At 31.0% G+C, this 15705-nt stretch overlaps 1 protein-coding gene across 1 annotated transcript in view; it reads right to left on the bottom strand.

The window, feature by feature from the left end:
- Positions 1-15705, bottom strand: part of LOC129228516 (protein ELYS-like) — an 85291-nt gene that overhangs the window by 9420 nt on the left and 60166 nt on the right. Inside the window, exons 25-32 of the mRNA XM_054863196.1 lie at positions 13410-13550; positions 11370-11575; positions 9838-9903; positions 9708-9756; positions 7905-8435; positions 4254-4351; positions 1149-1958; positions 1019-1056 (exon numbers count right to left, since the gene is read on the bottom strand). Coding sequence (XP_054719171.1) covers positions 1019-1056; positions 1149-1958; positions 4254-4351; positions 7905-8435; positions 9708-9756; positions 9838-9903; positions 11370-11575; positions 13410-13550 — 1939 coding nt within the window. The remainder of the gene's footprint in view (positions 1-1018; positions 1057-1148; positions 1959-4253; positions 4352-7904; positions 8436-9707; positions 9757-9837; positions 9904-11369; positions 11576-13409; positions 13551-15705) is intronic.

The raw sequence follows: 15705 nt of genomic DNA, 5'->3' as shown, positions 1-15705 counted from the left end.
TCTAGAAACAAAGTAAAAAGTATTTATATTTTATGCATGTTTACATTGCACAGCAGAATTTAAAAAAATTAAAGTCTTAAATTAAAGCCTTGAAAATTAAAAAAAATAATAATAAAATAAAATCTACAATAGTAGATGGTCAGTGTTAATTCTGTATTAGCTACCAGTTTGGTTTGGCACTCTTGGCTTCCTTAACAGGTTTTCCACCTCCAGCTCAGTCACTTCGTATGCCGAGCTGATGAGTGCTAATAAGCACGAAACTGCAGTTCTTGGCTGGAATTGACTGAGCTGGTGGTGTATTTCATGTACAATAGGTTTATTTCAATGTCATATTCTCCGGGCTCATGCTCTTTCATTTAAAATTTTACTAATGTAGGTAACTGCATTCCATGCTTGAAGGAATGTTTTAGAGAATTTTGTAGCTTAAGTGAGATACTTATGGAAACAAAGAGATACAGTGTGCAATCCCATGTAAAGTATAGTGTTTGCAGAAAACAACTTATGTTAGCATACTGCTGATACTGCAATGTTCTTGAATTTAATTTTCTTTATTATGAGTACAAATATTTACTATGATAAGTTTCAATTCTCAATTTAATTTCTCATATTATTGTAAAATTCTTTTTTGAATCAACAGTAAATTGATGATAAAATGTAGCACTTGTATTTTAAAACTAGTGTAATTTTTATTTTTAATGCATACTCTTCATATAATATATTCTGTTACTACAATGAATGAAAACTACAGTTACTCAATAATTTTAGAAAAAAAAATCATTTTCCTAGATTAGATTGGTGGTAATTCATTTTCAAATCATGCTATGGCACTATAGGCAAGAGAAGAAAAACTACACCGAAGCTATAAATGAGTATCAAACATTTTTTCTCCTTCAGATCAAAAAACTTGCCATTTACTGCATTTAAATCAATTATTGCACAATGATTTGAACACATACACATTTTTAAGTATATTATGCAAAACTTCAATTAAAAATCATTTGCATGGAAAGTAATTTACCATTAAGCATTTACGTTCTCCAAAGTCTTCAGTAGTGTCTGAAATGATTAAAACAAAATTAAATTAATTAGTTTGAAATTGAATAATATATTTATTGTTTTACAAATAAATAAATAAATAAATAAAATACCTTTTTGAAGAGCATGAGAAAATTCTTCATAAGTTTCTTCACAAATAGAGAGAGAGCATGCCTTTCCAGCAGTTGAATGTCCAGATGGTAATTCACCAATACCAGGATCACCAGAAAGCTCCTGGACGTCAGTACTAGTACATTTAGAGGACAGTCTTGAAGTGAACACATATTTACTTCGCTGAGGCCTTTTTATTTTAATATCAAAGTCACTGCTTGACTTTCGATTACATAACTGATCCAGCTCTTGCAGTAACAGCTGAGTTTTTGTATGAAGATCTTTGGGTTTAGGGGGAATGAAACTAACTCTGGGATAACTTTTCTGAACAGTACCTCTAGAACTACCAATATTTGTACCAGGAGAAGGGAGTGAATGCTCATCGAGAAATTTTGCATCATCAGCTGCTTTGATCGTTACCTGGTTAGAACATTCATCTGCGGGAGGAATTGTGAAACCGCTATCAATTTTAATAGTACTTGGGTTGCTGAGATCTTCCATTGGAGCATCAGCAATATCATCTTCTGCAATATCCACAAAATCAACACTTTTTTGAGATGGCTCTTTTAGTGGTGGAGCAACAGCTGATTCATCTTCTGCAATATCTACAAAATCAACAACACTCTGATGAGAAGGCTCTTTTAGTGGTGGAGCAACTGATGTTTCTTTTAATGTAGAATCCACTATTGGTTTTTCGGTGGGAGCATTTAGAATTTCATCTGTAGTTATAATTTGACTTTTTCCAACAGTATCTTTTACATCAGGATCTGCTGCAATTAGGTCTTTATCAGAAAAGCTTTGAAATGAACAACCTATCAAAAAGAACAAAATGTCCTTAACATTATACATTTTGACCAACAATTCTGAATGTGTTTTCATATTTAGGAAATTACTCAGCATACCATTAGAAATGAGAAAGCAATGAAGTTGTTCTACATCATTACTTCGTCATTCATATAATAATTTATACTAGGGTGACTGTCAAACATATGAACCCAATGAGTAATCACAACATTTACATTACGCCCCTCCCATCCAAAAAGGATTAAATAAATAAATATAAGACAAAAATTACAAACATTTCAAATCTCATTTATTTATTACATGCTAGAAAATTCTAAGTGGGTTACAATACTAGAGCAGTTATTACCTTTCCATTTAATTTTTTCCAATTCATTCGGTTTTTTAGTTTCTCATGAACTATTCAATGTAAATATTAATAAATATGAAAAAAGTCAGTCAGGTCAAATACATTTGGATGGCATGAAAATGGCTAATAGGATTGCAGATAAAGTGTAAAGTGCATGCAAACCACAATTTGCGTCACTCAAGTCATTGTTTAATTCAAATAAAACTTCAAAGAGATAGGCTAATGAACTAGATGACATTGCACAATTCATAGAAGAGGGGATTGCCAGAGCCTCGAGAGGTTGGACTTCTGCCTGTTGGTCCGCGGGAGGGGGTCGCGTTCTGGAGATTTATCTTTCTAGGGAGAACCAGAGTTCCAGAGGCATCATCATTTTCTCTGATTGCAGATCAGCATTGGAGGCGATCCAGAAGGGCAAATGTCAACTTAGCCATTAGGTCATCGAGCTCACAAACAAAATCATTGCTGCCCAAAGATCCTGCATACAATGGATACCAGCTCATGTAAATATTTTTGGTAATGAGAAGGCTGATGAGCTTGCAAAGGCATCCCGTAATTCTCCTCAAACATCCAACTCCCTAACCCTCGTTGACGCCAACGCTGTTGCTGGCCGAAGACTAATCGATCAATAAGCAAAAAGAAACTCCATTCCGGATTTGAAATGTGACAGAGCCATATCGACTACTATAACCAAACTTAGGACAAACCACTTAAAGGAGATGAGGATTTCTGCAGACGGACAGCGTAGTTACACCAACTTTTGTCCTCATTGCCCAGATGACATCCCACTGTCTCGTCAACACATCTTCAACTGTCCAGCAATCCAGGCCAAACTTTCTAACATCGGCTTAGAAGATCCAGTGAACCTATTCTATACAGATAAGGCTGTCGAAGTTGCAAAGGCTGTCTACGACAGCTTTGGAGCCATATAAATGCACATTATCATAGACATGACATCATCATCATCAGGCTTATGAACTAACTTTGCTCTTAACTCAAAATATGTTTTTACACCTACGAAGACATTAATGTACACTCTTAATTATTCTCCAATCTCATTCAAGTCTATTCCTGCAATTACCAACACAAGCTGGCAAAAATTTTTATTAAACTTCTACAAGCCACATTGATACAAAAGATTTAAAAATAGTGTGAAAACAGGTGTCACAAGCATTTTCAATTTAAAGACATGAAATGTCTACATGTAGCAACATGGAATATGAAGGATACTGAATTTTCGCTTCAAGAATTAACATCCCTCTGCTATCCAAATTGCAGTTTGTTTAATTAGTCTGCTTTTATAACATCTTCTTTCAAACAAATCATCACAGAGTTTTTAAAAAAGAAAAAAAAAAGCATTTATAATAGCAGTATTTACTTCGGATCCTAACACAGGAATGTAAGATAAAGTGATACAGACATTAAGGAAATTTTTAGCAAAGCAGATTTTACAAATAATAGGAAACGCAAAAGCCGGCTAAGTTACAGAAGTTTTGGGAAGTATATGATGCCTGAATATAATAAGAAAATATAATAGCTTAACAACTGAAGCTAACAGTAAATTTGGAACTCGAAATAAAGGGAATGTTCACAAATCAGTACCTAAGAAAATCATAAACAAAATTAAATAACACAGAACAAAAAACCTTTTTTATACTATGGTGTAAAATGAATATTAATGCAAATGATTCCAATTAAATTTAATATAGACAGTTAGTAGTCCACAAATGAAGAAAAATAAGGAGAAATAAACAAATTGAGTATAGTAGTTATGTAAGAATCAAATAAGAATTATGGGAGAAAAGCATTTAAAAAATTAATTAATTAATTAATTAAAAAAAACTAAATAAATACTATCAGCATGAGAAAGGAACTAGATAAAATCTAATTTAGGCATCATTCGCCTAAATGAATTTGATGAAGATTAGTATTCAAAGAGAATTATTTTCACAGAACTTACTTATATATGCTTCATGATGCTCATGTGTAGGAGGTAGTTCTAAATCTTCATTTTGTTTATTGAAATGTATGGGTCTTCTAGGACTGATACTTGGGGAGCTAGAAAGAGGATTTAAAAAAGTATCATAAGAATTTTGCCACAAAAAGTTAAAAGAATTTGAAAGGCAAAAATTACAGAAACATAGTAAAAACCTTGCATTATCAGGCACTCATAAAACCCCCCCCCTCATCTTCTCTCTGTGAAGTAAATCCACTTTTACTAACCATGCCACTGGGGAGGAGATAAAAATTCACTGCACTCTCTAGTTCAAGTTCTGGAGAAGTTCTCTAACTGCTCTCTGTCCTCATAGAGAAGGGCAATTAGGGAGGATATTTTCAGATAGGGGATTTTGAAGAAAGTACTAACTTTTAATCTTAAAATAGAGTACCGAACAAAACCACTTAAAATAATTTTCCTCATTTTAATAGTCAACAGTATGGATATATTAGTTCTGATTGCTTCTTAAGTGTTTTTCTCAATTCCTTTTACTTCTCCTTTCAAGAATTTCTGAAAACCATCCCCTACCTTATTCTCTGCCCCGGCTGCATGAGCTTTATTAGCATACTACTGCATCGCCCAGCTTACCTCGAAAAAAAAAGTTTTGTCAAGAGACACATGTTCAACAATCAGGCTTAAACAAAAAAAAAAAAAAAAAAAAAAAAAAACAAATTTAAAATCAGTAAAATTTTGAGGCAGACTGCGGAAAAATAACCAAAATGGACCATTTTAAATCTGCAAATTACAGGAAAAGCCTCAAAACGAAAGCAAGAATTTTATTTGTTCATATTCAAGAAGAAAAATGGCAACAGATCTTTCTTCTCAATGATATTCTTCATGCTACAAATTTTAATAAAAGCATTGTTACGGAAAGTTGAAATGAAGCACTGAATAACAATTTGAATGGATGGCCTTCAAAAAATAGGGATTTTAAGTCAAATTCTAAGTATCATGATTAATGGTTTTTAATTGATATATCTGCTAATTATTATCGGAGTATTATGTTAAATAGACAAACAGAAAGATGGGAAGATTTCACTGGCGTACAGGAGAAGTAACTTGGACATAGATAGGTACATACATAGATACGCTCAGTTTTTAATTATATAAGATGTTTAAACAATTGTTTCAACATTTTGGTTTGATTCACTCTACTTGTCTTTCTTTTCAAACATCTCAGCAGCAAAGCAAAATTAATTCAACCACATTTTTTAATATTACAATTCATAACAATCATGATGAATTTGATTTGTTTTTAACAATAGTATTTTAGATCTATTGAATGATTGGAACAGAAAATAATTGTACTTAGGGTAAACAAGTGTTCATATACCATGACACAACATTTTGATTTCTTTGATTTTCAAAATCAGAGGAGAATTCTGAAAAATAGCTCTTTTTTTCAGTGCCAATCTACTCGAGAAGGGAAAAAAATAAATAAATAAAAAAGCAAATAAATAAAATTAATTAATTAATTAATAAAAAAACTATGATACATGAGAATAAATCATTCTAAGCACACAAAAAATAGTTGGAAAAAATACAACATTGAATCTAAATCTATTGAAACAAAATTTATTGTTGTTTCAGCAAAGAAAAAAAAAAGGCAGTAAAATTCTAATATTCAAAAATTTTAATTTTTGGTTAAATTTTTAAAACAGTAGTTAATTTTTCAGTAGAAAAGTCCCTATATCATATTTTTCAAAGTTTTTACAAATCCTTTGCATTTTCGGCTTTACATTGGATTCTTTTTCAAGCCAATTAGGACAGAGCCCAATTTCAAATAGGAGTACTGGCTTTGGTGTAATAAAGATGAGTATGCTTTTGCAGTACTTCTTTATGCATTCTTTCCTCATCTTCATTCTTTTTTTTTTTTTTTTTTTCCGTATTTCTTTTGATCATTTTGCAAAGAATTTCTGAAATTTTAAGACAGAAATTAGCAGAATTTTCCAGTTATTTTTCCGAGTCTACATGCACAGGTTATAGCAGCCAAGTATTTCGAGACTATGTGTAGGGTTTATAAACATATGAATTTGCTATATTTTGCTCCTGAGATTAATATTTTCAGAGCTTCATATAGTGGAAGAAATTACTAAATGTTGCCTTAATGCAGCAAATATAAAATTGCTAATTTTATACTGATATTCCAAATTTTCCACAACAAAAGCATTTTTCTATTTTGCATCTATGAAAAATCGATTTTTGGATGTATTCAATTTTTAAAACATTGCAAAGTTTGAACTAAATTAACTGCAACAAACATGAGCAACACGTGTCATGCATGCGGTCAAAGGACAACATGCAAAGTGGCATCATAGAATGACAGACCCCACCTACCAGCCAATGGGCGAAAAAGGGGGCAAAAGAACGTCAGACACTGAAGAACCAGGGAAGAAGCCAATATGGGCGCCTAAAAAATGAACGAAGCATCAACAAAAAGATCAAAAGAGAAAAATGTGAACTTAGAAAAAAAAGCGCAAGCTTAGGAAAAAAATATGTTATTGCTACAAAATTGGTACACATGAAAGAAGTTTTTATTTATGTAAGAAACCACAGTTTGGATTTCTGCTGATATGGCAACATTTCAATTTCAAACAGTAGCTTATACAAAAAAAAAAAAAAAAGAAGCTGATGTATGCATCACATGGCTTCTTTTTACACCAATTTAATGTCATTTTCTCATTATTGGCAGTTTTAATGTGATTCAATAGTTTACTCTCTAAATATCACCAACAGTGGCCAAATTGAAACCAGATTGAAAAAAAAATGCCAAATTTGTCGCCAAGTTGTCGACAAAACTTGGTAACCAAAAGATTGGTGATATATCACCATATGTCCGCCAAAGTATAACACCACTTGAGTTTACATTGAAATTAACAATGATTTCCTCTCAAAAAGAGGCAAAAGACCCCCTTTGGGAAAATCCGAATGCAACCAAAAAGTGAAGTGCACAACTAGACCCCACTAGGAGTCTGCGTACCAAATTTCAAATTTCTAGGACATTCCATTCTTGAGTTATGTGACATACATACGCACATACAGACGTCACGAGAAAACTCTTTTTTTTCTTGTGAATCGTCAAAATGATTATTTCGCGTGTCTATACGTTCTTAGGCACTTATCCACGTGTGGTGGAGTCGAAAAAAAAAAAACCTCAACATTCATTCGGGGGTGAGCGAAATGGAAATTAAGGTCGATTTTTGAGTGAATTTTTTTTTTGCGAATACAATACTTCCTTTTGTAAAAGGAAGTAAAAAGAGTTAAAAAATTTAAAATGGAAAAGAGGATTGAGAAAAAAGGGGGGGGGGGATTTGTGGCATTGAACTTGGGGGAGGGGGGGGGGGAGCACTCCTGATCCTTTGAGGCATAGTGGCTTTGTTTGATGCCACCTAGCCTTATTTTTTTCCAACCAATTGTTGAAGTCACTGTGTCAGCTCACTGAAAAGGGTACAGGGCATGATCGACTCCGAAGCTCTATGCCTTAATGGACTAATATTGCCAAAGAAAAAGAAATTCTTTTAATATTTTACTACAACATCTATTAAAGAATTATTGAGAAAAGATTCGCTATAAAAACGTTTACTAATTTCAAACTTTAGCATAAGAATGACATACCTCTCGAGTGCAGACCCATAAGAGCTGCTTCCTGAGAATGAACTTGGATCTTTAGCCGCACTAGGAGAAAGTTTTGAAACATCACATTCAAAATACTCAGGATCTGCAACCTTAACTGGTATTGGGGTTGAATGAGCTTCCATGAAGGTTTGAAGAGATGAAATCCTGGATTCTTTAGCTAATAAATTTTCTTCATTTGCTGATTTGTGCAACTCAGAAAAACTCTTTTCAGGTTTATGAATGTCAGATTTGTTACTTTGAAGATCATTAGAAATATTTAGTTCTGTAGTACATGTGTCAAATTGAATTCTGGAAGACCTAGAACCATCTTCAACGTAAGACTTTAAAGGCTCTCTAGTAAGTTTTGTAGTTGACACGTTTCCAAAAATGTCCTTTTGTTCAGGTAGGATTAATTTGATAGGTTCAGCAGCATCCGTTTCTTCCAATTTCGGTTGCGTCACTGAGGCACTCAATGGATAATTTTCTGGGCTTTTAAAAAAAGAGCTTGAATCTAATGAGGTATTTGGAGCCCTATAATAAAATTTAGTCGTTTTAGTTTTAATAAATTTATTAAATATTCTATACCATCTAAATAGTTTAACCAAAGGTAAAATATTTTTTTTGCTCATTCAGCCAAAGTTTATAAAAGAGAAAATGTTAACAAATTTTCTTTTTAACATTCATTCTTTAAAGGGGGTGCTTAAATTAAGCAATAAAGAACTATTTCTTTTGCGCAACTAGTATTTGAAAAACAAGCAAAGCACTTGCACAGAGGTGTTTTTTTTTTTTCATTTTTGTATTACTTATAATTTTACAAGATCAGGATCAATTTGCAAATATTCACATATTTATCATCAGTTTCTGGTAGAAAATATTACGAACTAAATCTTCAGATCCTTTGCTAAAATAAGTGATGTAATAATAGCAAACTTAATGGTTGAGATTAAATTATACTAGCTACAACAGTGGAACCTCAGAAATCCAAACTAATTGGAGCTGAGCCTGTTGGGATTCTGGAAAGTTCGCCTATTTTAACTCTTGATATTAGCTCAATAGCGATATGATAATCTGTGTTTTAAGATAAAAATAAAGTAACTTGACAGCTGTGGTCACTAATAAATTACCACTAATAGTGATTGGCAAGCCTGCAGCTTATAGCCATATGGAATTGGACTTGAATGCATTGAGCAGAACCCAAGTGCAATTTCAGCTGATGTCAAGATTATGCCTTGCTGGTGTAACAAGCCTATTGAGTTTGTAACGCCACTGAGAGATTACTGAATTCACTTCTACATGACTGAGGTACAGAGCTGTATACTACATTTTATCCAAATATTTGCTAAAAGTCATTAAAAAAATAACTTAGTTTATTCATTTCTCTCTTTTTCCTTTTTTTTTTTTTTTCAAAATTCATTTTAGGCCACTTCACAAGCTCTTCGGACTATCCAGAATTTCATATCTTTGAGGCTTGGATTTCTGATGTTCTACTATATATTGTCTCATAAAATAGTACCCCCCCCCCTTTAGCAATAACTATATTCTGCCCCATCAGTAGTGTTGTATTTGAAACCTCTCTGAGTATCTCTTATGTTTTTTCTTTGTCTTTTCTGCAGTAGATAGTCATAAGTACCAAGGTTATCAAATACTTTACACATATATTCATAGTCACACAAGAGAATTTAACCCAAAACTAACCCTACATAACTACCCAAATTTTAAAAAGAATTGTAACATTAAATTATTTTTAGTTTTTAGCAATTCGATTACATTTGTGTTTAAACATAAAAAATATAAAAAACTTACGGAGAACTAGGATTTGGTACTGAAAACCTGATCTGCCTTGAAGGAATTTCTGAAAAAATTTAAATATTACAAATTACTCATTTTAAATGAGAATCAACAATTGAAACGTTACAAATTAAATTATTAATACCATCAGCATCATCATCATTTATTTCCATTGCTGGCACCTCTTCCTCTTCAGATTTTTCATCTTCCGCTGCAATATATATTAACATACTTTTAGTTTCAATATGGCTAAAGGAGTGATAAATCTTAGCAGATTACCCTTCAAATTTGCTAGACAAAAATTGTGTATCATAATCAAACTTTTGAAAACCTTTTTTAAAAATATCTTTGTGCTATCCACAGTAAATAACATATGAAATCAGCCAAACAGTCTAGGCACTGTGCGCATCACAGAGATCCAGACTTTCAACTTTATTGTTAGTAAAGAAAGAAAAAAAAAGAGAAATATATGACTAACGCTTTAAACAATATCACTTTCTTTGCAATTAAAAAAATGATAAAAAAGGGGGTTACTGATGTGGTTCACGATAACAACTCCCAGATTGATAACAACACGACACCTGTCATATCACATTTAAAAAGGAGCAAAAGCATTGGAGATGATACATTGCAATAAGCAACAGCTTTTTCCATTTAATGTGATGCTTTTTAAAAATATAAGTGAAAGTATTAAACATTCAGCCTATATGTATGTGCAAAAAGCTCTCCAAATAAATTCAACCACATTGAAAATTCTTATTTTAATAATTGTTTTCAACTGTTCAAGGCAATGCAATGCTATTCAGTTCTTTAATGCAATATTAAAAAGCATTCATCAGTCAGATATTCATTTTTCTCATTCTCTGCTTTAATTTCAATAATTGTTTACACCTGTTCAAGGCAATTCAATGCTACTTAATTATTTAATGCCATGTTAAAAATGCATTCATCAATCAGATATTCTTTTTTTTCATCCTCTGCTTTAACCAGATTTCCACTTAACCAGATTATGTCCGGTCTCGTTTGAGCCGCTTCGCTAAGTCTACTGTACATGCAATAAGCTGGCTTTAAACAGACTCTAAACAGGCTCTAAAAGTATATAACAAATATATTGTTAAGAGTTTGCGATACAACTTCAAACTTTCTTAAATGATGACACAGTTCTTGAGAAAACACAGGAGATTTATTTACAGCTATGTACAGGAAGCATAGTTGCAACTGCTTAATTAACTATAGCAATTAGGCAAATATCGATTAACACCATAAACTCAACGGTCAACCATGTATTTACATCAAAATATGCAAAAAAACACAGTGCAAGGCTGAAACGCACTTTTCAAAGCAAGAGCTAAAACGAGACTGAACTCCCGCCATTGGCCGTGGCTATTTATAAATCTCGAAAGAGAAGTTTCCACAAAATTTGAAATGCTTCTTGATTTTCTTTTCTTTTATTCATTTACGAATCTTATCATTGAAAAATTGGGGAACCATATACTTTAGTCGAATGTTAGGGGTTGTATGTACATTACAAGAAACTATTTACAGGTTACGTTAGTAAGATAATTTTAGTTGCAAAATAATGGAACAAATGCCTAATTTAGCCAGTTTACACAAATTAATCTCAAAAATAATTACTATTTATAGAATTTGTAACAATATACTTATTTAGTGTCATACTTCCTGATAAGGATGGAGTTTCAGCAGTGAAAAAATCTGGTTGGGGTATAAAAGATGCAGGCATAGTCTTTTTAAGTATAGATTGAGGTGCAGCTTTGGGTGTCGATAGCTTCATTGAATCATTGAAGGATTTTGAATTTCTTCTATGGATTGGCGGACTTTGCAATAATGAAGCAACATCACCAGCTAAATGCTTTGGAATTTTCCTAGAAATAGGCAATATATATTATTTTTTATATAGAAATAGGCAATATATATTTATATTAAAACATTTCATTCAGAAAATTTCTTTTCTCATGTAGAAACAATATATTTCTGTGCAAACTGTCTGTCATTATAATTAAATAAGATAGTTATATTTTGATGATGAAACTTGATTCTAAACAAAAAAAAAAAATGAATTTTTCTTACACAGTTACCCTTTGTTACATCGCCCCTTGTGATACTGCTCATTCTTAAATATCCATCTTTTCTTTTATCCCCCAAAAGTTAGATATATATTTTTAAATGTTGCTTTACATATGACATGATAGGAAAAAAAAGTTATTTCTCAGAAAAAAGTATTTTCTTTTTTAAAAAATATTTTTAAATCATGTTTTCCACGCATTTAATTTGTTGCTGTTGAAGCTGCATCTTTCAATTAGTATTTCACCATAAAACAGTAGAAATAGTTTCAATTAAAAAAGATACTTTTTCAAATATTGGTAGAATAATTTTCTTTTGTTTTTGTTTAGAAAATTATCCTAATATGATAATAAATTAATCTTTTTGTAGGTGCAATGTCATTAATTTGTATGTTAATCTAATAATTACTTTTTATAACCTTGCTTACAGGGTTGGTAAGGTTTTGGATGCTACAGTAAAAACCCCGGTAAATACCATGGTTTTTACCGTCCTGTCTAAAACTACATTTTTAGAGAAACAGTATTTTGTGAGAAACTATCAAAAACAGAACAAAATAGGTCAAAGTTATGTTTTATATTGAATATTTATTCAATGGTGAACATTCAAGTATAAATATATTTGTAATTTTTTTATACAGTCGATTCTAATCTAGCTCCATAGAAATTGAATTCTTCATTAAAGATTTCAATCTGTGCACATGATTTTTTTTTTTTTTTTTTTTCAAAATAGAGAGAGAGAAACCAATTTTTTTACATTTATGCATGTGTGCAAAAGAAAGTGTTCAAAATATAGTGCAATAATTGGCTTAAATGCAATAAATGACAATTTTGTGTTGTTACAGAATGTATTATATTAAAAATATGAATAAAAGAAAGACATTGCAATAGTTTTGAAACATAAGTGCACATATTTAATCATCAATTTCTTGTTCTTTAATCAATGATCTATAAAAGAATTTTTGTTAAAACATCATATAATAAAACTTATATGCAAATATCATTAAAAAAAAATTTCCACCTAAATAAATTACACATTTAATAATATTCTTTTGAGTTATAAATGAAACTGAAACTAGTTGTCTTGGTAGTGTTGTGAATTTCTTTTTATATCTACCAATTGTTACACAAAGAAGTTTTTATGTAATAGAGAGTTATTGGCAATTTTGTTAAGTAAAGTATTTTTTAAATGAACATTTTGGAGAAAACTATTATCAAATACTCATTATATATAATTAAAACTTATTCATATTTATGCATTACAAATATTGCAGCAAATATAAACTGATTAGACTACACCCCTTTGGTTTTAGCATACTTTTGAACAGTTTAAGACAGTTTTGGAGGGTAAAAACAACCTGTCCTGATCTAAACCAGTTTTGGACAGTTCAAAACCCCACCCTGCCTGATTATAATGTGTTTCTGGATATATTGCACATTTTTCTTACCTCTGAACAACAGCAGCATAATGAGGGGTTACTGTATTTATTTTTCAGTTTCTAACTATATACATTTACTATCTTTACTGAAAAAAGGAATGAATGAGAGTGATTTTAATATGATTTTCTAGCAATCAATTATTAACAGATATAAACTCTCCACAATTTCAAATATTTACCATTCAAGCATAAAAACAAACCTTGCAAGAGCCGGAGTAGATTTAAATGAGACATTATCCAAAAGCCTCGACTTTTTTGAAGGTGAAGAGAATTCATTTAAGTTAGGTGATGACAGAGTTCGTTTAGGCAAATTGAAGCTAGATTCCACTTCTGGAGACAACCTATAATAAGAAAAATATTGTATTATGGTATTTTGGAACATTTGCTGTTACAATTTAATAGCAGTACACTGAAGAAACCATAAAATTGTTTATTTTTGAAAACCATATAAATTTATATTAAAAAATGAATAAAAAATAAAATAAATGAATAAATAAAACATTAAATGGAAGAAAAAAGATTAAATAAATAAATAAAGATAAAAATATAAATAATATTAAAATATCTATATCATAAGTTAAATTATTTTCTTGAATATAGTTTGCTTGTGATTTGACTCACACAATTTTGGTTACTTACATGATATTTAATGATCATTTGCATTTCAATTAGTGATTGCAATACCGAAATACTGAATACCGGTATTTGGAGCTATTTTGCAATTTTGTAGTACCGGTATTTGCTGGGTAGAATACCGGTATTTTCAGTATTAGCTATAAAAATTAATAGTTTGTAATTAAAGCGTTTTCAATTTAAATAATTGGATATCTACTGTTTATACAATTCTTTTTTGATGAGGCACAGTACCAAAACCAATCTATTGAAGTAAAAATTTGGCTTCAAAAGCACGAATTTATAGAACATCAATAAATAAGTAGCAGAAAGATTGCATAATGATATTTTCATCACTAGATGGTGTGATGAATCGTACTTACACAAGTTGATGTCAACCACGTTTTTTAAATCTCCATTTTTTCGACTTGCCCTCTTGTACAAATTAATTTTAAATGTATAAATGTATAGGAATTTAAGTATTGAGCTATGAGAAGTTTATTCCAACAATCAATTGCAACTATTCTTTATGATATTTAAAATATATATATATTTGTCTTGATTGTCCTGAATTTAGAGAAAAACTTTTCTTATTAGTATAACAAATAGTAATTGTTGTCATCGGTATTAGTGTGCTGTTCTGTTTCGCTATTCAGTTTTATACTAAGTGAGATAATATTTATAATGCTTTAAACATTTGCAAAGACAAAAGGCATAATCAGTTGGAACATATTTTCAGATATTTACATAATTGTAAAGAATTTCGAAAAGAAAACGAAAAAAAAACGAATCAAATTCATTGTAAATTTCAAACCAAAAGGTTAATAAAAAGCAAACACACACACACACAAAAAAAAACTTGCTCGACAAACAGTTACAATTAGATATGAATAATAACGATGAAAAAAAGCTACCCACAATACAAAAGAAACTCCATATTCACAAAAGTGATTTTTTTCAAAACCAACAAGTTAAAGACCTAATTATTTGAAGATGAAGGACTTTCAGGCAACTAATGGAGGTGTGATACGCATTTTTAAGAGTACCACCGGCCTGCGTAAATTCAGAAAGAACATATTCAACTGCAGGAAGTTTGTTCATTACAATGAGTTCCAGGCGTAGTACAAATTAGCATGGAGTTTTTTTGCTAATATTGATTTTTTGTTATGATATTTGTTCCTTTATTTTATATTTGTTCACAATAAGTAAATAATGCACTTTTTAAACGAAATAATGAAATATGGCAACAAAGCATTATGTTTTTGAATGTTACTTGGGAAATTTGTAAATTGTTACTTGGGTAATTTGTTACTTGGGAAATTATATACCGGTATTCGGGTATCACGTTAAAAAAATATTAAATAATGGTATTGCATTTTTGGACCGCCATTGCAATCCCTAATTTCAATTAAATGTTACGTACTAAAAAAAAAGGTTTATAGTTTGCTGTGAAACAGTACAACAATTAAAAACCACTTTCTACCAGTTTTTAAGCGAGAAAAATGTTTGCTGAAGGAAATTCAATCTAACATCATAAACATATGTGAGAGGTGTAAAATCCATCAATGTTCATTTTTAAAAACAAAATTGCAGTTACAACTTCTTAATATGAGGCGTGGTTAAGTCAAGTAACTGCTCATTCCCCAGATTTTTCGAACAGTACGCTTTTAACTGCAGTTAAAGCCTTTTTCTACAGGTTATATCAGAATGTGTCAGCATGTAATTCTTTATAGTTTAGTTAAGAGTTGGACGAAAATTGGGCAATAAAAATTGGGCGTAAGCGCTGTAACCTGGTCAAACTTCCGAAAATGCGACAAACTTTTGTACACAAACACTGCAGTGCTTCTTCTGGAAATTACTAGTCTTTTATAAGTGATTAGTATC

This window comes from Uloborus diversus, chromosome 8 (assembly GCF_026930045.1).
Source record: "Uloborus diversus isolate 005 chromosome 8, Udiv.v.3.1, whole genome shotgun sequence".
NCBI lineage: Eukaryota > Metazoa > Arthropoda > Arachnida > Araneae > Uloboridae > Uloborus > Uloborus diversus.
This window is presented reverse-complemented; position numbering and strand designations above follow the sequence as displayed.